Source organism: Melospiza georgiana, chromosome 2 (assembly GCF_028018845.1).
Source record: "Melospiza georgiana isolate bMelGeo1 chromosome 2, bMelGeo1.pri, whole genome shotgun sequence".
NCBI classification, from domain to species: Eukaryota; Metazoa; Chordata; class Aves; order Passeriformes; family Passerellidae; genus Melospiza; species Melospiza georgiana.
Genome location: NC_080431.1, coordinates 85048400 through 85072931, shown reverse-complemented (window position 1 = coordinate 85072931; position 24532 = coordinate 85048400). Strand labels below are relative to the sequence as shown.

Sequence of the window (24532 nt, the reverse complement as noted above, 5' to 3'; positions counted from 1 at the left end):
AAATTGGCTTTTTTCCCGCCAGCATGAAAGTTGGCTAACAAAAGGCAAGGCTACCACTATATGTGGAAGATATGAATAGAGAGAAAACCCAGTCTATCTCTCAATGAAAGCAAGTCGCTCACTTCAGAGCTGTTTTTACTGAAGCTTTAAATATCCCTAGTAACGGGACTTTCACAGTACTTCTCTCAAAGAGACGCCTCTTCAGTTTAGTATGGTTACCACTGGGACAGCTCTTATAGGCAAACTGTTTTCTTCTTGGTTTCATATTTAGTTTTGTTTGGCCAGGGAATTAGCCTGATTACAGTCCCAGGAGCAGGTTGCAACTATGCGCTTCTTCAAAATGAAACTGAATCTGATGTCTTGCTATTGAACCAAAATTAGCAGCTGGACTGAAGATCCTTTTCTTTCAATCTATATGGACCTCAAGCTCCTGGGGTAACCTTGCAGCAGAACGGAACAGGCGCTGAACAGGCTTTAAAAGCACAGTTTTATGTCTCTTACTTGAGCCACCTTATTTTGTAATAACCACTAATATGTCTTGCTACTTTGAAATGATCTTTACCCTTTAAAATTAAAGATATGACTTTGAATTAAAGAATTCATCATAATAATTACTTTATATGAACCACACGCCCCTTCATGGTGAAGCAACATGCAGCATACACCAAACAGTGGACTATATATCACTCCAGATGATTCCCTTCTAGAGGCTTCTAGCTTTTGAAAATATCACAATTCTACACCTCTTTAGCTGTCATTCAGTGAAGTCTCACAGATGAAGCTTTTAAAATCTATGGTCGTTGCTCACCCCCTTCTTCTAGCTGACTTCCCTGGTCCCCCATTCACGTTATTCTTTGGAACTACTCTTCCTTTTAGTTGTGTAGATTCAAAAGCCAAGGTCAAAGGGGCCTTTCAGGGCACATCCACACTGTGTGACGCAGCGTTATCCTGCGACTCTGAAAGAGTGCTGAATGAGCCAGAGCTGGCAGTGCCCTGAAGAGACAAAGGTGTCATTTGGATGAAAGCATCCCATCTTCAATTGGGCGCTTTAAGAGAGGGAGATTCACCTGTTCTTCTTCCCTTAATTTTTGCTTCTCATTTTCATTAACTCCCTGGCTGAAGTTTGTGCCTTTATTTCCCTCTCATTCTCTTTGGCCTTTTCGTTGCTGTGGACTTGTTCTCTCTTCCTGCTGTGTTATGAGATAATTTACTTTACAGTTTGAAGTGAAAACAGCCAAAATGGCAGGGCAATTGATATCCATGGCTGGGATATGATTGTCAGAACCATATGATTTGCTGAAGAATTTCAGGTCCAACTTTTAAATCTACTTAAAGGGTCCTGATTTGAAAGCCAGTGGTGTTAGGAACTGACATGCCCTGAAAATTCAGGTTTCAATGTATTGTTCTTCTCTGTAATAAGATTAATTCAGAGGAAACATGGATGTGAGCCTACAGAGGACTGGCTACTCACCACTAAGTCTGTATGTTTGGGGAACACATTGAAGAGGTTTTGTCTGTGTCCCGAAAGTTACTTGTGATAAACTGGAGCATACAGTGCTCGTGGGGCTGGGCATGAAGAGAGCTGGCTCTGCCTTTGGCTCTGACTGATGGGGGTGAGCACAGGAAAATGTCCTGACCCTCCCTGACTGCACCAGCACAGTTCTGCTGCCAGCCTGCTCCCCCTCGAGGTGGGTGTCTGAGAAACGTGGGGGCTGGGAAGGCTTTCCTCGTCAGGGCTCCCTCGCATAGGGAGGTTCCCTAAAAAGGCCTTGTCAGTGGGAAGAAAATGAGGCTTCTAAAACACTTCTGAAGCATGATTTGTCTGACCTAGTTTAGGCTCCTGCTTTAGGATGGTCTGAGTCACACCCTCAAAGTTCCCGTTTCTCTTCATTGTCACTGAACGGAGATCTGGCTGAAGCTCTCAGACACGTTTGACCAGGGGATTCCCATCTCCCAAGGGCATGGGGAACAGCCATGTGGGTTGGCAAGAGCCCACAAGCTTATGACACCCTCTCTTCGTCTTGGAGATGAGCCCCCAACAACTCCAGGGGCCAAGGCAGAGTCCCCCAGGTGTAATTCAAAACGCCATTGCACTGCTCCTCAGTGCCTTGGCATGGTGTCGTCAGCAGCAACGTACGTCACAGATCTCTCCCTCAAATGTGATGTCCACTGCTTTCTACTACTCCACTTGTTACCTCTCCTCTTTTTGATTGCACAGTTTGCCTTCTTTTTCTCTGCATGCATTTTCTGAAGCTGAATCTGATTTTCGTTACTTAATCCTTTGGTCTACTTCTGTGTCAGCTGGTACTTGCAACTCTTCCCAGTATAGTATCTTCTCTGAATGTCATTACCATATCATTATTTTCTTTTTCTAGTCTGTAACCCAGGACTAATGCTGATACCTTCTTGACCCCAAAATACACTTTCTTAAATTGCGTACAGATGTAGATCACTAGCTAGAATTTTTTGAAACGCTGTTTGCTTTTCTTAAAATAAATGGTGTACTGGGAACTGCAATGATATCATAGCAACAGGATATGATTATGTAGGAGTCTGTACTGAGGGGTATTCCAGAAACTATATCTATATACGTATGCATTTATTTGTATAAGCGTGCACACATGCATGAATATTTGTATTAATAATGTATTTAGATGTAATTAAAGAGCAAAGACCTTAGTAATAACCTAAGACAATTTTCTTCTCTTTTGCAGGCAGTTTTATATTAAAAATAAATTAGAAGTAACTCCATGCTGTGGCAGAGGAGCTGATGTAGTGACATTAGTGCTAAATAGAGAACAGCATCTGACTGTGCCTCCCAGACTAAGTAAGTGAAATAAGCAAAATTTGAATTTTGGTTGATGAAATCCTAAAAATCCAGCAGTTAAAAAAATATTATTTGACACGCCCAATATTGTCACACTTTGGTTTAACTGTTTTCTGGGATATTTTTTCCCAATGACAGATAGAGCTATCCAGCTCATGTATATTCTGAGAAAACATGGTGCTACAACTTTCCAGACGTGCTTGGGAGCGAGTGCATGTGCGCATTTATGTTTGCTGGGGCTCCTGCATCGCCATGATCTCCTGTGCATGCAGACCCATGCACTCCTGCTGGCACACGTGCACGGGGCTGCCTCCGTGTGTGAACACGCACAGCTGCCTCGCAATAGTTCACAGCAATTTGCAGGCAGAGATCAATAGGTGTAGAAATTACTTCGGCATGGAAATTAATTGAGATCTATACGGAAGGAAAAGGGATGATTTCTGTGGGTTTGGAAGCTATTCTGTTTGGGGGAAAAAAAAATGTATTGGAGGAGTATCATTTTCTGTGCCTGTGGAAGGTCTGTGGGATGGAGCAAGGGAACAAGGGAGAAAGTTGTCCCGTTCAGTGGTGCAGGACATCACTGTTCAGGGTTTATGCCTGCACACAGGGAGAAGGCAGCACGTGCATATATGTTTGCGGGTGTGCTGGGGAGAGGGATTTTTAACAGCCATTTTCACATATTTACCAGTTCCCGTTCAGCTCGCAGCTCCCACCTACGGTACGGTACATCACCTGTGCACGGCATATACTGCCTGCCGTGGCAGTACCTCCATTCCCTCTTTTCCCCTCCGTGCCCATCCCACGCCACCCCACCCAAGCAAAGATTTATGCTTTCTTCACTCATAAATCCCCCTCCTGGCCGTGGCCAGAGGGCTTTGGCTGCTGCGGCGGGAGTAGGGCTGGGGGCTCCCCAGCCGCCCGGTGCCTCCCAGACACACCCCAGCCCACCCCACCCCTGCGCAGCCCGCAGTGTCCCCTCTCCCCTGTCGCCTCTGTACAGTGGGAAAGTCGTTGGGTAATTGGGTCCAGATTGAAGATTTTAATTATTCATGAGGCTGGCGAGGGACTTGGAGGGGTGGGGGTGGCTGCCGGGGTGGGGGTGGGGTGGGGAGGTGACGAGTCAGGGAGAGCTGGCGAACAATTCTGGGAAGGGTAGGGAGGGAGGCAGGGAGAGGCAGCGTGTGCATGTGTGATGAGCAGTAGCTGTGGACCTTCCAGTTGCTGCTAACTGCCCTGGTGTGTGTGTGCGCGCGTGTGCTCGTGTGTGTATGTGTGTGTGAGCGAGAGAGAGAGGGAGAGAGAGAGGGAGGGAGGGAGGGAGGGAGTGGAGAGGGTGGGGGGAGAGATAAGAGAGAGAAGAGGAAAAGGAGAGAGGAGAAGGAAGGAAGAAGAAGGAAGGAAGGGGACAATACGATCATGCTGTGCTGTATGAGAAGAACAAAACAGGTAGAGCTTAAGATTTTTATATTTCTTTCTGTTAAGAAGCCTCCCAGGCTGCTGGATGTCCGTATGTCCGTGGGGTGCGTGTCTGCCTGAGTGCGTGAGGGGCTGGGGTAGAGGTTGGGGTGAGGGGGGAGGAAATTTCAGCTGCTTTCAGCAGACGTCTATTTTGCAATTCTTTAGCATCTTGCGACTGAAGGTTCTTTTCACACCCTGCAACGTGACTGTTTTGCCTTTCCGGGGCTGGTGATGTGGGGAAGGGGGGTGGCCTACATCCACATTTGGGGGAGCTACGAGAATCCCCCCTCTATTCTTTTTTTTTTTTTTTTTTTTTTTTTTTTTTTTTTAATAGGGGCAGTTATATTGCCTAGGGTTTTCTGTCTGTGGTTCTGAGGGTGTGGATGGGGCGGGAGGGGGGGGAAGTGGAGGGGTGTGTTGCGGCTGGCAGGAAACGTGATGAGCTCTGGCTCTACCTTGGAGATAAAGGAAGCAATTCTTCATCTTATGCCAAAAAGGAACGGATGCCCAGTGAGCCTTGATCCCTGGTCAGAATGCTCTCAATTGCTCCTGCTTCTGATGAATGGGAGATGCTTTATGTGCCCGTGCTGTGAGGTGGCGCGGAGGACAGGTGTATTCATTTTATTTTTGTGTTGCAACAATCTGAGCAAGAATTAACCTAAAGGAATTTTTTTTTTTAACCTACGCTACAGTGAAAAATCCAATTAAATAATAACAAAAGCATTAGCCTTAGGATGGGGAGAGTCACCCTCTTTGCAATACCCTTCATAGTACAACCAGTTAGACAACTGTGCACCAGCTGGGAAAGACAGAGGACCACGCCTCTGTTAGCTCCGAACTCGGGTGGGATAAGAGAAGCTCACGGTGTGAACCTGTTGGAAACCCACTCATTTTCTATGCTGGTACCGCCTGGCTTTTGCTGTAAGAGAATTGAGATGATGGAAGGTTTGGGTGGGGGCTCGTTTCAGTGTCAAAATTGTTGTGTCCAAAATGATAATGAAATTAGGAAAAAAAAGCTACTTAGATAATTTCCCCCTCACCCTTCCCCCTTTTATTTTGTGTGAAAGCCCAAACCTGCTCCTGATTAAGAAAGCCTTTTTGGCTGAACCTCTTGGACTTCCTCGGGAGGATGCTGGATTTATGCAGTTGGAACTTTGAGGCAGGAACTGACCCTAGATACCTTTGCAAAGCATTTTAGAAACTTCCAAGAATTACGGATTTGTAGGTAGCGACAAGGAGCTTTGGTCCTTGTTCTGAGCACAAAACTCAACTCAGGCACAGCACCATACTGGTTACTTTCTCTATATATGCATAAATTGCAGTGTCTTTTACAGCACAGCACTGCAGTATTCTGTTCACACGCTGATGTGAGTAACTACGGTTCCTGTGAACAGCACAGTGTTGCAAAGAAGATTCAGGTTAAAGTGTGTTTCTGAATGGAGATGTGTGTTAGCAAATGAAGGAGAAATTTGTAGAATAATGGGGAGGGGCAAGTGATTGGGATAGAAAGAGACCCTGCGTCATCCTGGGTTTTTTATGCAGGTTTTTCAATGCTCCGAAATTAATTATATGCCCACCAAAATCTGGGAGGAGGGGGTGAAGGCTGGGGAGGGGGGGACACGTTGCAGTCAGCCAGCAGAGCACGTTCTGATGGCAAATACGGGATGAAAAGAGCAGAGGAGGAGAAGGAAGGCAGACAGGGAGGCAAAGTGACAGAGCAGTGGGCGGAGGTGCACGGCAAATTTTAAAATAAAGTAGGAGCTCTGGGGTTCTTTGGAGTCAGAAGAGAGCTACGGGGGAATAGGGATCATTCTGCCCGTACCATCGCAGGTTGGGCATTGAAACTCCCGAATTTAAGCCTTCCGGGCTTACTCGTGTCTTTTTGTGTTCCGTGGCGCTCAGGAACGCGCGGCATGCAGGTGCCCCGCTGGCACACACCCCCCGTGCCCGTGCCCGTGCCCGTGCCCGCTCCCGCCCGGACGCACGGCGGGCACACACCCGTGTCTGTGCGCGTGCCCGCGGGCTCGGCCCCGCTCGGCGGGCGCTCCCCTCGCTCCGGGCACACGCGCGGGCTCGCCGTGCGCTCGCTCCGCACGCCCCGTGCCCGAGCCTCCCTCCGCAGCCGCGCCGCCGCGCCGTGAGCAGGGCGGGATCCCAGCGCGGCTGCTGCTGCTCTACCTGAACGCACACCGCTATTGCCAAACTGGCAATACCGCTGCTCGCTCGGGAAAGCTGAAGATACACGAGAGAAAGCTCTGACTGGGAGGAGAAAAAGATCTCGGTGTTCAGCATGTGCTCTGTCCCCACCCAGACCTTTCACTGAGAGAAAAAGATGGAATGGGTTCTTCAGCACTGGCAGGAGTTTCCTTCCCAAAATAAAAGCAGCTCTCCTCAAATTATTTTTCAGGGGAAGTCCCTGGTGTCCCGCCTTTTTGGCAGCTAAGGAGCAAAATGTTGAAATTACAGGCTTGGGTGTGGAAGAAATCTCTTCACATTTGTGTCTAGGTGTGCCTGTGTGTGTCTGTCCTCCCACCCCTCAGAGACAAATTTATTCACATGCTCATACCTTGCAGATTATTCTTTCTTGTGGGTGTGATGCCAGTGTGAAGAGTGAAGTATTTGACTGACTGACTGACTGTGCCCGCCCATGAGAGATGTAGATATCTAAGTGTTGTCATTTCTGCCTACAGCTGACTGCACCTCTGAATCTGAGCCCACAAAATTATCAGCTGAGAGGTAGCATAACATGTCTGAAAACCTGAACTGAGCCTTTCCTGCCAGCGAGAGATGCAGTCAGTAAAACGCAGGGCTGGGCAGTGAGATTAGTGGCTAGAAATGCAAGTGTTGCATGCACTGCATACTAGAACAGATGGACATTATGGGGGTATGTGCTCACTATTGGATTGCATGAGTGATTAAACAATAACCTGCAAGCAGGTTTCTCACTTGTGGGTGAGATGAGTCCCATTCATCACCAGCCATAGACGACACTTCCCTCGTGTTCCATCCTCTCCTCCTCACCCCAGCGCTGGAGAGCCAGCGGCTGCAAAGGTTTAAACCTGCCACACCCATCAAATCAAAGGAGGGAGAGGGGAGAAGAGGCAGTCTGCATTTCTTCCCCCTTCCACACGAGCAGCATGAATAAACAGGGCTGTACCTCTAAAGATACAGTTTAATGCAATTTGAGAAGGGAAAAGCATTAGGGAACAGTTCCAGCAATTACAGCCAGCCGGTGAGGTGGCTTGTCATTCCAGGAACTGCAGAGATGTACAAGAAGGAGGAAATGGAGAAAAAGAGAGAGAGGAAGATGCCTGCAGAGTGAAGGTTTTCTTGCTTCAGGGTATTAAAATGTCTCAGGCTTCATTTAGGGTAATTATACTGCACAATCCAGATGCTTCAATACTTGCAAGGCGTGGTCCTACCTTTAAACACCACTTTGGACAGTGGAAAAGGGGTATTTTAAAGGAAAGGTGTCTATCCACACCCCTTCTCCCACCACTTGCCTTCCACCACTTGTGGTGTAAATCACCACAGATTGCTGACTACAGGGCAGAGGCACTTCATCTGCACCTAGGGAGAGTCTAGCCACTGCCTCTGCCTTTCTGAGAGACACTGAGCAGCTTCTGTGCTTCTTCCAGTAAACAATTGCTCCATGGAAGTTTAATTACTGTCCTCACTATTTCTTTTCCTGGGGCAATACCCCTGGGATTTCTACTGAGAAGGGTGTCTCCAGAGAAACAGCCCTCCCATCACCCTCTCCTCCACTGCCTTTGCTGACTATTAGAGACATTGATTTCTCCTAGATCATATAATGTAACTGTTCTTAATGGCACAGACAAGCCCCCTCCTAGGGAACTAATTGCAGGCAGAGATTCCAGAGGGAGAAGGACAGCGATAGTGCTTAGCGGGAAAGAAATCAGTCTGTGGATCCAAAGTGTCTTTGGCCACTTGCTCCTGAATCGAAGGCCCAGCAAAAACCAGTCAGGCAGTACCTGCTGGTATGCAGAGGCATCCTTGCCTAGAGAGCTGCACTGAATCTCCAGTGTGACCATGCCAGTCTGGGAACCTGTGTGCAGCCCAAGGAACCAACAAGTACTGTCTGAGAACTTGTCCTGGCCTAATGCTGAGGCTGCCTGAATGATCTCAGAGCTGCTCCTGCCATTGGATAAGGAAATGAGCTGTAGCTCCAGGCTCTGTCCATGCTATGCTGAAAGGGTGGGCATTCCTCGGGGATGGAGATGAGAGGGACTTCTGCTTTGGTCATGTGGCTTTGACTGACTAGAAGGAGAAAGTGCAAAGAGTTTTCACCTCAAATCGACTCTCCTTGCAGGCCAGCTGTATTGGACCCTGAGATTACCTCAGCTGGTTAGAGCATGGTGCTATTAACACCAAGGTTGGGATCAATACCTGAGTGGGACATTCACTTAAGTGCTGGACTTGATGATCCTTGTGGATCCCTTTGAACTCAGAACATTATCTGATTTGGATTTTGTGATGCCATCCCAGGATCCTCTCGCACAGACATTATATTTCCCTCTCCCCATTTCCCGGAGAGCAGGAATTTCTCACTGCTAGCAGCTGCCAAGTTGCAATGCCTTCTGTGCTGGTGGGAAGGAGAATGAGGCCCATTGGCCCTTGAAAGATGAAAGCAGGCTGATAGTCTTGCATGATGCAAATGAAGGATGTGTATTCCTGCTTGGATTTGCTGTGCCTGTGCTGTGAGACGTGCTCCTCATAGTGACTCGTGTGCTTCATGTGCTGTCCATGGCAGAGAACATGGGGCAGAATTGGGTTCTGCCTAATCTTTACCCAGCAGACAGGTATCTGCTGAGGGATTGGTGTATTACCAGGTAAAACACAGCCATAGCCTGAAGGTTGCTTCAGGCTTGGCTTTTGGCTGAGATAATCTGAAGCAAAAGCACCAGAATCACAGAATATTCTTAGTTGGAAGAGACTCACAAAGATCACTGAGTCCAGCTTTTAAATGAAGGGTGCATATGGGATGAAACCCATAGCTGTGGTGTTATTAGCACCATGCTCTATAAGCTGAGACCTCTGCATGGTTGTGGAAGGCTGGTGGTGCATTGGTGACTGCCATTTGCTCAGTGCATGCACTGCTGGCCCATGTATCCTTCCTTCTGTACAACCCTCCTGTTGTCCTCTTCCTGAACATAAACAACTTGTGATTCCTTTGTTGCTTTGGGCTTCCTCCTTACACTGGGAAGGCTCTTTTTGGATTTGAGAATGAACAAAAGCTCTGATGACAGTGCTCTAAAGACACCTGAGGATGAGAAACCTTTTGATGGCAGCTCTCTGTTTTGATACCCTTTGGAAGTCACTGTGTGATGCCCCTGTTTGCTGTGAGTCTGACAGGTCTCGGGGTAGATTTTGCAGCAGTCCTTACCTGTCTGCATCTAAGTTTTGAAATCCCAGTGTTCAGTGTTGTAAAGAAACAACTGTAGCCCAGTAGCTCTACACAGAGGAATATTGGACTGGTAAGAGGAGTTTGGTCATCCAGAAAGGCATAGTGGAGGGTGCAAATGTTTGCTGGTAGAATATCTTGCTGTGAGAGTACCAGAGCAGGTACCCTGATGAAACACCTTTCAACATCTGAAGTCCAAAATCAAAGTCAGGAATCCATGCACACTCATTTAATCTATAATTCCAAGATCCTCCTGAGCACACCAGGAGGTGACATGTAACCTCAGAGCTCTGATGGCCTCAAGTGGAGAAGGTGTTTATATTTCCTTTGGGCTCTTTCTGTCACCTGCTGAGTGCATGTGTAAAACTCGATGGCTTTTCATGGTTGTGAGCACCACAGGGCAGTAGAGAGGAATTGGTTTAGGGAGAGCTGGTTTCCCTTTCTGGCAGTGCTATTAACCTGCTTTCTGACTGATCTAAGCATACATTCTCTGACTGTTATGGCCAGCTCTGCAAGGTGCTTCTTTAATTGGGAAACTAAACAATTAGAGTGGAAAAAAAAAAAAAAAAGGGAAGCCCTGAACTGAGAGATGCTTTAGATCGGCAAATCTCTGCTTTATCCATCCTCAGTCACTCCTGCAGTGCTAGGATGTTTATTAGCCCCTTGAGCTCCTTCAACACAAACCATTGATTTTCTTCTCAGACCAAGGCTTTATTACAATTGACCGGAGCCTGAGAGCAGGGCTAAAAACTTCGTTTTCTCCTTGCTATTCACCAGAGCAGTAGCTCCTCCCCAACCACCACAGTGATCCAGCCCACAATATGTGTATGGGGTGAAGGAATAGTGTAATGAAAATAGCGATTTGTTTTTAATACAGCAAAAGGAATTTGTGCTTTTGGAGTTACACTGCTCTTGCTGTCTCCGCCTGTTACTCATTCTGTCTCCTTTCCCCATCTGTTCTGCTCCTTGCCTTCCCCCTGCTCCCTTGACCATGCAGTATTCCTGCTGGCAGCATCAGCCATTACCACCAGGGTCTGGCTCCCTTCACCTTTCCTGGCACTGGTATTTGAAGGGTTCCTTCTTTGTGCTCCAGTTGCTTTTGTATCTGCTCCAGTTCTCCACTTGGGCAGAGTTGCAGCTGACACAAATGAGCGTTCTTAGAGACAGCAAGTGGTGCATCTTCACTTCTCACCTTGCTGTTGGCTTAGGTAAAAGGTTCCCCAGACACAGCAGTAGCTGGGAAGGGTGTGGCTGCAACAGGAGCAATGCATGCAGTACAAACTGGTGTCATCATTCCTGCTTTCCTGATGGTTCATGCTCCTTCCAGGCTTGTCCCTTGGCCTCTAATGCTGCTGTTGGGTGGCAGGCTGTGCTACAGCTGTCTTGTTGGCCCGAGACAGGATGTCCTGAACCTGGCAACCAGGGACGGTTGGCATTTATGTCTCAAAAGGGGAGCCAGGATGTACTTACAGTCTCTTAAATTATGGCAAATAAATGTCAGTCCCGTTCATTACTCATCTTGCAGCTGAAGTTTCTTGAATTAATTCCAGCCATAATCACAGTATATCCCTATTTATAGAAGCTGGGACATCTCACAATATTTAGGCATTCTCTCTGGAGGATACACCTTTCTGTAAGAGCTGGTAATTAGTAAAGCTAAAGGACTCCAAAAGAATCTCATTTACTTGGTTTGAATGCCCCTAAAATTCAGGAGTGCAGGGGAGTGTGTTTTGATCTGAACCCCACTCTGAAGCTAGTTTTATTCCACCCTTCCCATAATTGCCTAGAAGTGCTACTGTGTTTTCAGGAACTTTAGGTTATTTATGAATTGGGATGATTGCTAATAACTGGTAATGTACAGAATAATTTACAGTTCCGATTATTCTTATAACTGTTAAGACTTATCAATTAGCATTCAGTTCATCAGAATATTGAGTGGAGTCTAATCCATTTATTTTATTAACAGCATCCAATGACCTTATAAATCTGCAATGTTAAGTACTCCAGGGTGTGCAGGTTGGGCACCATGGTACTATGCTATGCTCTTTTGCAGAAGAGGCCAGTCATTTATATTAATTCAGATTGAAACCAGCAGGATGTAAACCACAATGGTTTTGGGCTGACCATTGTTTGCCTTCTGTCATTTCACCTTCTGCCTGCCCACAGCTTTAGGAGTAAAGCATTCAGTGGTGGATTTATAAATAATTTAGCAAAAAGTCATCTAGGTTTGGAAGGGTAGGCATAAAGAAACAGGTGTCAGTTGCTGATTTGCTGACAGTAAAATTGCAGCCCTTTGGTTTCATGTAAGAGTGAAATCCAGTGCTGGAAATCACCTGCTGAGCAAATGCAAGGAGGGCATCACCTGCTCAGCTGTGCCTGAGAGGAGTGGTGAAGCTGGGAGGCAGTACTGGAATGATAGGGAACTGAGGCAGAGCAGCTTTTAGAAGCTGGACCAAAAGTTTACCCCCTGCAGGGACACTTCACTGTGTTCCTTAGAACTGTGAACTTTCACTTTACCTAGTCTAAACATTTTAATTCTTAGCTTGTTATGTTGGAGAAGTCAGACTGGCAGTTTGCAAAAACCTGGATTGCACAGGCTGAGATGATTCTGTCAGAATGGAGATTTTGCCTGATAAAAGATGAAATGCTGTGGTTTTAGCCCTTCCTATTTACATTTCCTGTGGAAAACGCAAAAGAATTTCAAGTCCTACATAGAATTCTGAGGACTGACAACTGCAGCAGAAAATTGATGCTTAACGTTGACTGTTAAAATTGATAGATATGCAACCAGTCCTGCCTAAAGCACAGCACTGGCAAATGGCCTTTCCCTTGTATCCTAAATTCCACTCATAATACCAGCTAGAAGAGATGAAACCCTAAGGAAAGGACAAGTGGAGCAAGGAAAGAAAATATCTCCTTCCAAAATAACAGAAGAACTGAAGCCAGCTGAAATCTCCATGAAGTAAACAGAAGTTGGATAAGTTCCAGAGAAAAGTTAGCAAAGTTAAGATGTGCGACAATACTTGAAGCTGACTATTGTATGGTAAAACTGGATATGCAGCAAAAAGAACCCTCCATTATTATGCCAGTGTACAAGATTTGGTAGAAGATGAAAAAAAAAAAAAAAAAAGACAAATTAGTGGAAAATTACCCAAATGGCTCATAGGAACTCTTACAGTTAATTCTTACTTATATTCATTGTCTTCTTGCTTTGAGTAGTATGATTCCACAAATCAGAAAGAGATACCATGAGACAATGCCTTATCTTGTAGAATTTAATTACTTTTTAATCAGGGTGTGACTGCCAAGAGGAGTCTGAAATGCCTCACAGTATTTTACCATTGTTCTGAACTGAGAAATAAGGGGTTGTTCTAAACTGAAGTACATTCTTATAGATGTCTGTCACAGGCTGTAGAACTTTAGACCTTCCTTCCTTTCTAAGTGTGGAGGTGTCTAAAGCTCTCATACAATTATACTTAAAACTGTAATGTCCCCATAACATTCATAAGCTCTTTACTGGCATGCCTAGATTATCCTTTATAACCCACAATCAACTCAATACACAGATAAAATAATAATTGAACCATAGCAAGAGAGTAAAATAATATCATCCTGATATCCTCTGTTTATTGTGCTCTTGGAGAGGAGAGGAGAGCTGTGATTGAAGCTCTCCAGCCAGCATTGTCAATAAGGCCTAAGCATTTTATGCTAATTTTGCAGATCTTCAGTAATGTGATCAGCTGCAAGTTGATGGCTAGAAGAGGTAACAGGAACCACAAAGGAGGAAGATCAGATCTAGGAAAAGGGCAGAACAAATCAGGATGTACTGATGTAAGATGGCTCTTTCAAGTCATCCTAGCTTATTTACAAAGGTGAGGGAAGCAATCTCTGAACCATAAGCTTTGAATGCTTTGAAGACTCATGAGGCCTGGATGAGGTGTCAGAAGGCTGAGAACAAGCAGAAGATAAGAAATTGCAGACTACCCAGTTTAACTTCATTCCTGGAAAAAAAAAATTGGTGGAAATAATCAAATAAAGGAGATTATTAGGAACCAGCACAGATCTGTCAAGAACAGATCATGTCAAACTAATTTAGCTTTCTTCTGTAACAAGTCTTGTGGATACAGAGGAAATAGTTGTCATACCTTGTCATTTGTAAGGATTTTGACATTATCTCAAGTCTTTTATCATAAATGAAGCAAAGAAACATGTTCCAAAGGAAGGCATTACAGCAGGGATGCAGGACTGGTGTAGATAATTTTACTCAATGAGCAATTCTCACTGATTTCCTGTTGAAACGGAAGACTATTGAGCAGGTTGCCACAAGCTTGTGCTGTGGCCTGCTAGTGCTTCATATTTTCATTAACCAACATTGTACTTTATAGTGTAATTTTAACCCGGGTAACTGTCTAGAGGAAGTGTTTTATAAAATCTGAAGATGGCATAAACCAGCTGTGGTGAGCTGGGGTAAACCGCTGTAATTCAACAAAAGCTTGTCAGACCAGGGACCTGGTTTGAACATCAGAGTGAATATGAAGTGCTCTCCATGGGAATGATTAATAAACTGCAGCCAGTTCTACATGAGAGATCACAGGGTGTCCTACAGGAAGGCAGAGAGGGTCTCTAGAGTACCACAAGTTCAGTGTTAGGCTAGAACATCATCCTGTTGCCAGGAAGGGGAACACCGTTTTACCAGGCTGTGCAAGTGGGAGCACAGGCTGTCAGACACATCTCATGAGCCTTTGGCTCTGATGTACACATGTAGGACTCAGCTGAAATGTCCTGCCTTAGTTTTGTTCTGCACTTTGAGGAAGTGTGGTCCAATGAGAGGATGTAGACTGGGATAGTGAGAATTGCTTGAGGTAAAAGGAGAAACGACTGAAATAATTAGGGTTGTTTAACCTAAAAGGAATAAGGCCAAGAGTGGTCCAGATGCTAGCCTGGCAAGTGAAAAAAAACCGGAAGTAATCTGTTCCCACTGCCCATGATGTATAAAAATAGGAGTAATGGTCTTTAATGGTTAGTCCAAAATGATTGAGATGCGCTGTGATATATTGTGTAAACTATGGCGGCTTCAATCACTGAAGGGCTGCAGGAGGTACCTCTGGACCAGAGGATGGACTTAATGACCTCTTCTGCTCCTTAAACACTATTTCATATGATTATTAGCAAATATTCACTGAAGCAGAACCTGGACCCAGTCTATCCTCTTGCAGGACTGTGTTTAACCATTAGGATATAAAGTGCTATTTACTTTTGTATGTTCTCTGTCTCTGGCCTGATGATTATTTAATTCTTCCATGGAAAAAGCCAAGGAGCTTATGCAGGAAAAGCCAGGAGCAGCTTGCTCTAAGCAGTCTTTTGTAGGAGGGAGACTTAAGGTCTTTTCAGATACAGTAGAGATTGGATCAACATCTTCCATAATTTAGGGAAGCTGTATGTCCACTGAGATACTGAATTAATATTTATTTACTACATGCTTTCAGAGAGGAACTAGAGTTGTTCTTTTAAATACACGGGTTCAGGGCTTGGATCCAAAGCAGAAGATACCTCCCCTATAACCAGAGCAAGATGCCCAAACCCAGACTGTTTAGATGTCGCTCTGTCTTCAGTATTTGTTATAGCCAGGTTCTAAAGGCATTCACTGAGGTGCCCAGTTGTACCCATATTTTCTAGTGAACTTAAGGCTGTGGTTTCAGCAAGACATCTCAACTTCCTAGGCTTAGCTCCAACATCCGTCTCCTGAACACAAACATCTGCTGGAACTCCACACCGAGGTGCCCTGTTCATCATCTTCATGGGAGAATTATTACAAGGGATTTATCAACTGGTGGCTTCTTCTGCCTGCCTGACATGAATTGTCTCAAAGCATTTGTATGGCAGTCACTCAGAAATTCCCAACCAGAGTGCTGTACTTCTGCTAGAAGTCACCTTCAGTGCTTAATCCCCTCTGCTGCCATTAGAGCTATTGTTGCATGGAAATATAGAGGAGCTAAAGCTGATCTGTGGTATCTTCCAGTATCTCATGCTAAATCTGTATAACCCTTAGGAAGATATCCTTTCTTTATTCCCAAGTCTTTTCACAACATAAGAGGGGGAACAAGACACCCTGTGTATAGTCAGGATTACCCAGCTTTGGGGAGATGAGAAAAATTGCAATAGTCAAAGACAATCTTTTCATCTACATCAAACTTTGCTGGGCTTTTCCTGTTTGGACAAGAATTTTCTTGGTAGGGGTCTTCTTCAGATAGACACTGTGGCTTTTTAATTTATTTGTCTGATGAGATTAGAGGAATAAAGCTTTGTAAGTGCAAAGAATTTTGCAATCATTTAATAGGTAACAGTTGCACCTTTGTAATATAAAGGAGGAGAATGTTATGATTTCAAATTATGAAATTTCCTATTTTCTCCCTTTTTAGTTTACATTTAAAAGAAAAGATTAAACACCTTTATTAAGCATATATTTAGTTTTCAAAGTCAAACACTTAGTATACAGAAAATTAATTAAAAGGGTTGCCTATTCATCTTTAATTTGTCTTCTCTCATGAATAGACATAAAAATGTGGTTCTTAATTATAAGATCAAACACTGGTACCTTTTTTTTCAATAGGACCCCTGTCTCATTCAGTGCACAGAATGGAATACACTTAGGTACTGAATGAGTTTTGCCATAAACAAAGCTGATTTCTATAGGTCTCCTGTTTCATTTACTGCCAGTGATGAAGGTTATATATTGAATTGGGCAGGAGGCTGTTCAAAAACAGAAGAATGGTCTTGTATTTTGGCACTTGAATACTGCCCTGAAGAATTAGGCTTTTTCCTGCCTCTTGTCACAATTTCCTATGTGATATGAAAAGGCCACGAAAATGAGGTTTTCCATGGATGGCCATTAATTGGTGTGTTCTTGTTTTCTGGATTCTCAGTTTGAGACACCTGGGGTCTGACTTGCAGAAGCACAGAGCTGGTATTCTATGGAGGTTTGCTGTCAACACACACAGAGCTGGGGAATACTAATCTGAGGCATCACCAATTGGGGACCTAAAATTTGTCATTGTTCTGGCCATTTTGACCTTAGCCTCTTTTTGTTTGATTTTAGTGTCTGTAAAATAGAGATAACAACCCCACCTATCTTCCTGGCAGAATATCCATTAAGGCCTGTGAAGCAATGAGATATTATGGCAAAATAGTAACACAGAAAAAGACCATGAAGAAATCAGTATTCTGAATTCAGTGATGGGTTTGAATGGTGTGTGGCAAATAAGGCACTTTGCTGTGCTTGAAATTAGGATAACAGGAAAATACCAAATTGCTCACTATGTGAGCTCTTTCCTTTGTAGTAGCTGAGGTGAGGGACAATTTCAAGGAAAAAAAAAGATACAATAAGGACTATTAAAAGGCATCTGCAGGAGGAGGTCAAAGTGAGGTTTCAGAGGTAGTCTCCATTTTACATTTTTTGCTTCTGCCTTTAACATGTGCCCAGAAAGATGCTTGTCAGATGCTTACCTATTTTTATGTAATAGGTAAGTCCCATTGCTTTTGACTTACGCCTGTGAATGGTAGATTGCAAAATAATTGGGAAAAAATGGGCCAAAGCTGTTATCACTGAAACTAGTACTACACTTTTCATTGATATTTGAGGCAAGATCCTTAAAAAGTCAGTCCTGGAACACTCTTGTTATTACTCCATTTGCATGTGAGGAAGCCGAGGCACAGAAGAAAGTGGAATAATCTACGGCAGTGATTCTGCCTGTTTTCTCTTTATATAACCAATAGCTTTTAAACTAGCATTCACACCCCTTCTGAATGAATTAATCTAGAAAGCACAGAAAAAGGATAGGTTTGTTCCTCTCCTCTTCCGCTCCCTTCTTCTCACCTGGAATAAACTGAGTAATAAAAATAATTTGTTTGCGTTATTTGCCAGTCTGTTTTGTTTGTTTGTTTGGTTGGGTTTTTTTGTTGTGTCTGTGGGTGGAACATGTATTTGCCTATGAGACACTCTGGAAGGGTCTCATAAGGAAGAGCTGACCCTGCAGTAGTGGAAGCAAGCAGGTCCATGCTGCCATAGGTCCTGTATTTTGAGCTTGTGCTGTGCTTATGAAGTTGTGGGTTGTTGCCCTGGAGGATATCCAGGTGGGGAGGTTGTGCTCACAATAGGGTCTGGATCATAAGCTCCACACCAGGATGCACCCAAGAAAGAGATCAGAGCCTTCAACCTGCACTTAACAGGGAGCCTGAGAAGAGGCAACAACCTTGGTGGTACACTATCATACACTTTTATTGATGAGAGCCTTCTCCAAATCTGAATATGGTGTTGCTGTTGTGGAGACTATGAATACTTGTATTGCCTTTCTCAGATATCTGGTTTGTAAGATGAGACACAATTTTCTGGTCAGGCATAGGTGGAGATTTTTTCCTACCATGCCCATATATGCTAGCTGCTGCTGAGCTGTTGTGTTGCCTCCTAAGCCTCTGTGTCCATGAATTATCTCTAGAAGAAAGTTACTTCTCCAAGGGGTGCACAGAGCACTGGTGCAGAGCTGTCAGTCAAGACAGAGTGATCAGAAGAGATATTTCATGGAGGCAGTGTAGGTGGCCAAAAGAGAAGGCCTTGCTTGCAGGTCTGAAGGCTGCTGTTCCCTACCACTTAAGAGTGGAAGTGGAGAGGCTGTCGGTGTAGGGAAGAAATAGACCATGTTGCCAAGTGTAAATGTGGTTGTCTCTCTGGGCCAAACCTTACCCATATTTGCCGGGAAGGCAGTGAAAATGTACACCTTGTGTTAGCTTTTGTGAGATGGTGGGGATTTTATAGTCCCTACTATTCCCAAAGCAGATGGGATTTTAGGCTAACCTTGCTGTAACACTTGTGGAAATGTGCACTGCTACTGCTACAGCACACAAATGGAGGGGGTAGCAGAAAAGGCATTGGACTACATCAGGAGATAGACTTGTTGGAAGTGTCTGTGATCGTGGAACTTCGCTGGCTTCTTATCCCTCTAGGAGGAGAAGCACTGAGCACAGCAGATAACATGTAACTTTTAAGTACCTGCCCTGGAACTGAAGGGGCCTTACCAAGCTAAGGTCAGCCTTCCCATCTCACCGAAGTGCAGTAAGTGGCCCCACTGGCAGGGCTTGCTTGCTTCTCTTCCATGGTTCTCAACTGTCCCTGCAGAGGGCAAAATGTGCTTCTTGTTACTCTGCCTTATTACATTCACTCAGTTCCATCTTTCACATATGATTCATTTTCTCTTAGCTTCATGCAGTATGATATCATCGATGCTGATATCCCCAACCTGTAATTTTTTAACTTCTCTTGGATACTTGCCTCCAAACTCTTGCTGTCAGGTGCAGCAGACATCAGAGGATGCTGAGTACCTCTGAGGGGTACCATACCAAGCAGTTCTGCTGTTTGGAAATCCATTTGTGAAAGCTGAGCAGCACAGAAATGCCTGGAGAAGTTAATCAGAATTGGAGATAGGCACAGTTTTTTTAAAAACCACAAGCTTCAAGTACTGTGGTGTAAACAGAAGGTCACTTTACTGCCAGTGGCAGTGAAATAGTGCTCAGTTATACAGAGCATGGAAAGTGCTAAACAGGATTTCTGCCTTTCCTTTGCTCCATTTCTATCAACGCCCTGTGCTTCTGCCCTGCAGCAGCCCTGCTGTTCCAGCTCTGATGTTCCAGGGTAGCTACAGAGCTGACAAAAACTAGGCAAGGATATAGCTGATCCTTTGAACAAAGTAATTCTCTGTTCAGTAGCTTTTTTTGTACATATTAAATGATTAAATCTTTCGGGGGCTTTTCCCTGATGCAGTAATTGTGCATTCATTAAATTGCTAGATAAGATGTACTTTCTATTAATTCATTTTTTGCTAAGAAAAAACCTTCATTTTTCACTGATTCACTGATTTCACCTAATTCAAGGATGGACAACTTGTGGCTTTGGACCCAGAGGCAGATACTGAGTGATTGACATATAACTCCCACAATGGAATCACAGAATCATTTAAGTTGGAAAGGACCTTTAAGATTGTGGAGTCCAACCTTTGTCTGATCAGCACCTTGTCAACTAAACCATGTCACTGAGTGCCACATTCAGTCACTTCTTGATCACCTCCAGGGTTGGTGATTCCACCATGTCTCTGGACAGCTCATTCCAATGCATGGCATCCCTTTCTGTGAAGAAATTCCTCCTCCTGTCAAACCTGAACCTCCCCTGGTGCAGCTTGAGGTTATGAAGATATGTTGTATTCCTGACAGCACACTACAGATGTTACAAGTGCTTTTTCATCCATATCTCCATGTGGGAGGAAACCCTCGGTGGCTTCTGAGGCCACCAGCTTCCTACCAGCTCTGGGACTCAGCTGGGCACCCTGCCTCATCCCATCCCACGTTGGATGCTGGCACCCTGGGGGGCCACTGCTTGTTTCTGCCTTCTGTTTATGGTCTTCTCTTGTGAATGCATTTCAGTACACTTCTAATGACAGGAACACATTTTTCTTTTCAGGGATTCTCACCACATTCAGGTCACAGAATAGACAGTGCTCACTTATTGAGCAGTTATTCAATATTTTGAATTCTCAAATAAGTCAGTGTGTGACCCCCACAACTTTGCTTAATAGTATTCAAACCTTGCTCTGAAATCAGAAATACTAATTTTCTCCTGAGCTGTCTTGTGATTCTGAGCACATCCCTGATATCACTTAGTAAATCTTTGCCACACCCACATGAGATAACTGAGTATTTTTACTACATTTTTGCAGGTGGATAGCTGAGGCATGAAGAGTTTGGTCATCAGGATGCCCTAGTTTTATGTCCAGAATTTCAGAAACAGAGGGCCTGACCTTTATTCATAGTTTTTGTTTTCAGTTGCACATATCAGAAAACATCTCCCATTACTGTCAGCTGCAGCTCTGAGTGCTCGGCACTGCTCCAAATCAGACTCAAGGTGTCTGAAGTCAGCTACTCAGAGATGCAAAACTTGTCACTTGGAATGACCGCACGAAAAGCACAGGCCAGGATAACAGAGGAATCAGGAGCAAAGGTGGGGCAGAGTGTAGGACAGCCATCTGTTAGCTGCCCTAACCCTAGGATCCTCTGCTTTGCTTTGCCAAACTTTTCCCTCCTGCGTTTTAACTTTCAACTTCCAACTGCAAAAACTAGGACCAGGATTTCAGTGTAATCCCTTTATACCCCCGAGTTTCCTAAGCTCCAAAGATCCAGATTTCCTACTAAGGCTTTAAGTCTTCTTTAAGCTACTTTGTTTTACTTTTCAATCTCACAGCAGATATTTACAAGCCTTTTTCCAAACAGTGGAAGGGTGGTATTAGGTAATTTACAGAACTGCCCTAACAAATAAGATTTATATAGGCAGGAGCCTAGCAGGATTTTCAGAGAGCCTTGGTGCCTAATTTGCACTGGTTTCAAAAGGATTAAGGCAATGAGGCATTTGTTAAGATCTCACCATTCCTTCCTAAAAACCTGGCCCTTTAATTCTTCTTTGAATCAAATTTATAGGGAACCACTAGAGCTAAAGCATAGGAATATATACTAAAATGTTAATTATTTGTGGTAAAGTTCTGTGAGAGTACAATCTGTAAAGCAGGCATCTTGGGGGAATGTGTTATATTTTCTTCAGGCTTCAAAATAATTGCTTCTTCTACCAAAGGAAATTACTTATAGAAACTTTTTTCTCTGCTTTGCACTGAAATCAAAGTGTTAGTCACCTGAAAGCCCCAGAAGGTGCAATCCTACATGAGTTTCCTCAGATATTCTAAGGATCAGGCAGATTCCGAAAACTTAATGGCTGGTTTAAGAGAGTACAGCAAGTGTTGTACATTCATAACTCATTCTTTCTGGAAAGGATCAAATGAATCTTTTAAAATTTAATCTGTTTGAAAGTATTCTTTATTTAGGATTAATTTCTGATTTAATTTCAGTAGGATTTAATGAATGCGTTATGCAGACTGACTTCAGGCAGTATATTCGTTGCAATTTGCTCACTTACTTCACTATGTTTATACATATGTGTATGTTTAGACATGCAGTTGGTGATAGTTGTACCATATAATTTCCTCCCCTTGACTGGGAAAGAAGGAAAAGAAAGAGTTAGCAAAAAAGAAAAGTAAGAAATAAAAAAAAAAAAAAAAAAAAAAAAAAAAAAAAAAAAAAAAAAAAAAAAAAAAAAAGAAACCACTACACTCCTGGGCTAAAATTTTAGATAGATAATCATTCACTGTGATGGAATTTGCATGATTTTTGCATTGTTTCTATTTTCCTGACAGAGGGACTGGTTAGTATGAAAAGTATAGTACAAGAAGTGACATGACCTGGCCATGTAATATAGACATTTCCATGCCATAATATGGGCTGTTTAAGCAGATCTATGAGTTGTTTGACTCCAAAGATGTGTCTTATGAGCAATTTGGTATTTTTATTGTGAAAGGGTCAATAAATTGATCTGGCAAGAACCAGCCTTATTCTGTGGCTTCCTGAAGAAGCAGAATAATGACTTTCTACCAAAAAATAACACTATATTTAGGTGGTGTTAGGGGAATATAAGCTGGCTGTTGTAGTATCTGAATTGGTTTTCCTCTGTAAATCAGTGTGCTCCCATTGCCCTTTCAACACACTCCCATTGTCTTGTCTCCCATTGCTTGTTTCATTGCTTCCTTTCCAGCACCACAAGGGATATCCATCCCAAGGATGTGGAAATAATAATGGTTATGAGTGTTATAAATCCTTATACATTTGGTTTTTCTTAGTGTGAGCACCTCTTCCTTTATCCGCAAGGAAGAATGATAGGAGCTCTGCTGGAAACTCTTGGACAACCACTGATGAGGGTTTGACATTCTTCTATTTCCTCTTACTTTTCTTGGCTGCTCCAGCTTCTTCACATCCTTAGAAAACTCCTAAATGTGCTGAATGGTATTTGAAGGGAACTGACAGGAAATGGAGCTGTGAGATTCAGGACAGTGTTAGCAATCCCAACCTGTGTGGATTGCTAATTATCTATAGGACACGGCCATTCATAAGTTCCTTTAAGCTTTTTTTCCATTTCTTTTTCCCCAAGTGCTTAGCTATTTTCAGCTCCACCTATTTTAATGGCTGCAGCTTTTCCTTCTGCCTTTGGGAGTCTGATCCACACATTGATTTATTTTGAGCTATATTGCTAATTACTATTTTTGTAAGTATAGTGTTTCATTATTCATTAAAGCTGGGGAGACATTTTAGTAATTTCTAAGTAGAACAAATGTAAATTCAGTAATCAAGTAAGATCTCTGGTTAGGGTTTAAGAGGGCTAGGAGGAGTGATCTGACAAAGGAGCTGGTATGACAACTGAGAGCTATTGACACATGAAGGAGTGTTACTAAGAAAGCAGAAACAAACTAATGTTGGCATGGACAAGATGCAGGGGCTGGCTGAAATGCTGGGAGGAATTATTTAGTTCACTGAAGGAATAAACTGCCACAGGAACCCAGAGTGTCGTTTTCTGGGGCAAATGTCCAAAGACTGGTAAAAACCACACCGTCCTGCAGGGTGGATGAACAAAATCAGTCATGCTGCCCTGTACAGGGAGGGTCTACAGGACCCTGGAGATTTTCAGTTGTTTCTTCTTTAGTGTGTGACAAAGCCACTCAGTGTGAACTGGCTCTTACTGAGAGAAGAGGAAACACTCCATTTTCTGGTGTTAGATCAATTGTTCAAGCTTCCCAGTGCTTTCTGTCTGGCTTTGCATGGGTTCCTGAGGGAAGAAGGTTCCTATCATAAGTCCTTCCTAGGATAAAAACCCTCATTCCATATCCCACCTGCATCAGAGCAGAAAGACGTGGAAGTAGCTCTGTGCACTCTGCCTGCCCAGCCATCCTAGGAGTCCTTACCAGGATCCCCTTTCCCTCAGCTTCTGTGCCCGGGGGCCTCTGAGTAAAAAGCCCCCCACAGGCTGAGCTCCAGGGGTTTCTGGGTGTAGAGTACAGTTCTGCTACTGATGCACCAGTTGCAGAGTCATCTGAACTGTGTGCCTGGGGAAGAGACATCATGATATGCAGTTCTTTGAGGCTACTGACATGCTTTCTGACTGAAGGATAAAAAAAAAACAAACTAGGAGACCTTACCACCAGATACTAAATACTCATTGAAGCCCTTTTTTAAAAACAACTTTAAAATGGGAAGCCCAGGCAGTGAAAAAAATGGAAATAAATATCAGTTGTCTTGCAGCAGGAAGACTAGAAGATCTGGATGACTATTTAAATGTGCCTGTGATATACTAGCCCTTATAAGTGGTGGATCCAAAGACTTTTTCCAAGGGCTTTTTCCCTAGCACATCTATTCAACATGTTCCCTTTGGCCGGGGGTCTTTATAGCACTAAAATAGCAGGGTCCACAAAGGGGTTTTTGGAGCAGGCACTGCAGGCTTGCCTCCCCCTCCCTCCTTTTCAATAGGGTTGAATACAGTAAAGGAGCAAAGGAGGAAACAAAATGGCTCAAAGCCACATGGGCATTTCCCATAGCTCAGTGCCAGGGTCTAGAAGAAGTGACTAAGCCCTGGGGTTGCTGAGTCTTGTGTTCAGGATCTTCCCAGTCAAAACCATGCCTGTACTCTGGTGACAACCCAGCTGAAGAGGGGAGACAGGAGAGGGGTGTGGCACGATATTATGCCCTTGGGACTGTGGCACTCAGGAGTGACAGCTGCAATCAGAGACCTGCTTGATCAGTTTTACAGACCTTGGGAAGCACTGGAGTTACACAAACTGGGCATGGTCTCAGGCAGTCAAGCCCAGATGCTTGTGTGAAAGAAGCTGTGTCATACACGTCCCCTCTGGAGACCT

General features: G+C 44.0%; 1 protein-coding gene across 1 annotated transcript in view; it reads left to right on the top strand.

Annotated features, from left to right (window-relative positions):
* The first annotated feature begins 4145 nt into the window (after positions 1–4145).
* Positions 4146–24532, top strand: part of GAP43 (growth associated protein 43) — a 52186-nt gene continuing 31799 nt past the window's right edge. The window contains exon 1 of the mRNA XM_058045311.1: positions 4146–4273. Coding sequence (XP_057901294.1) covers positions 4244–4273 — 30 coding nt within the window. The 5' untranslated portion in view covers positions 4146–4243. The remainder of the gene's footprint in view (positions 4274–24532) is intronic.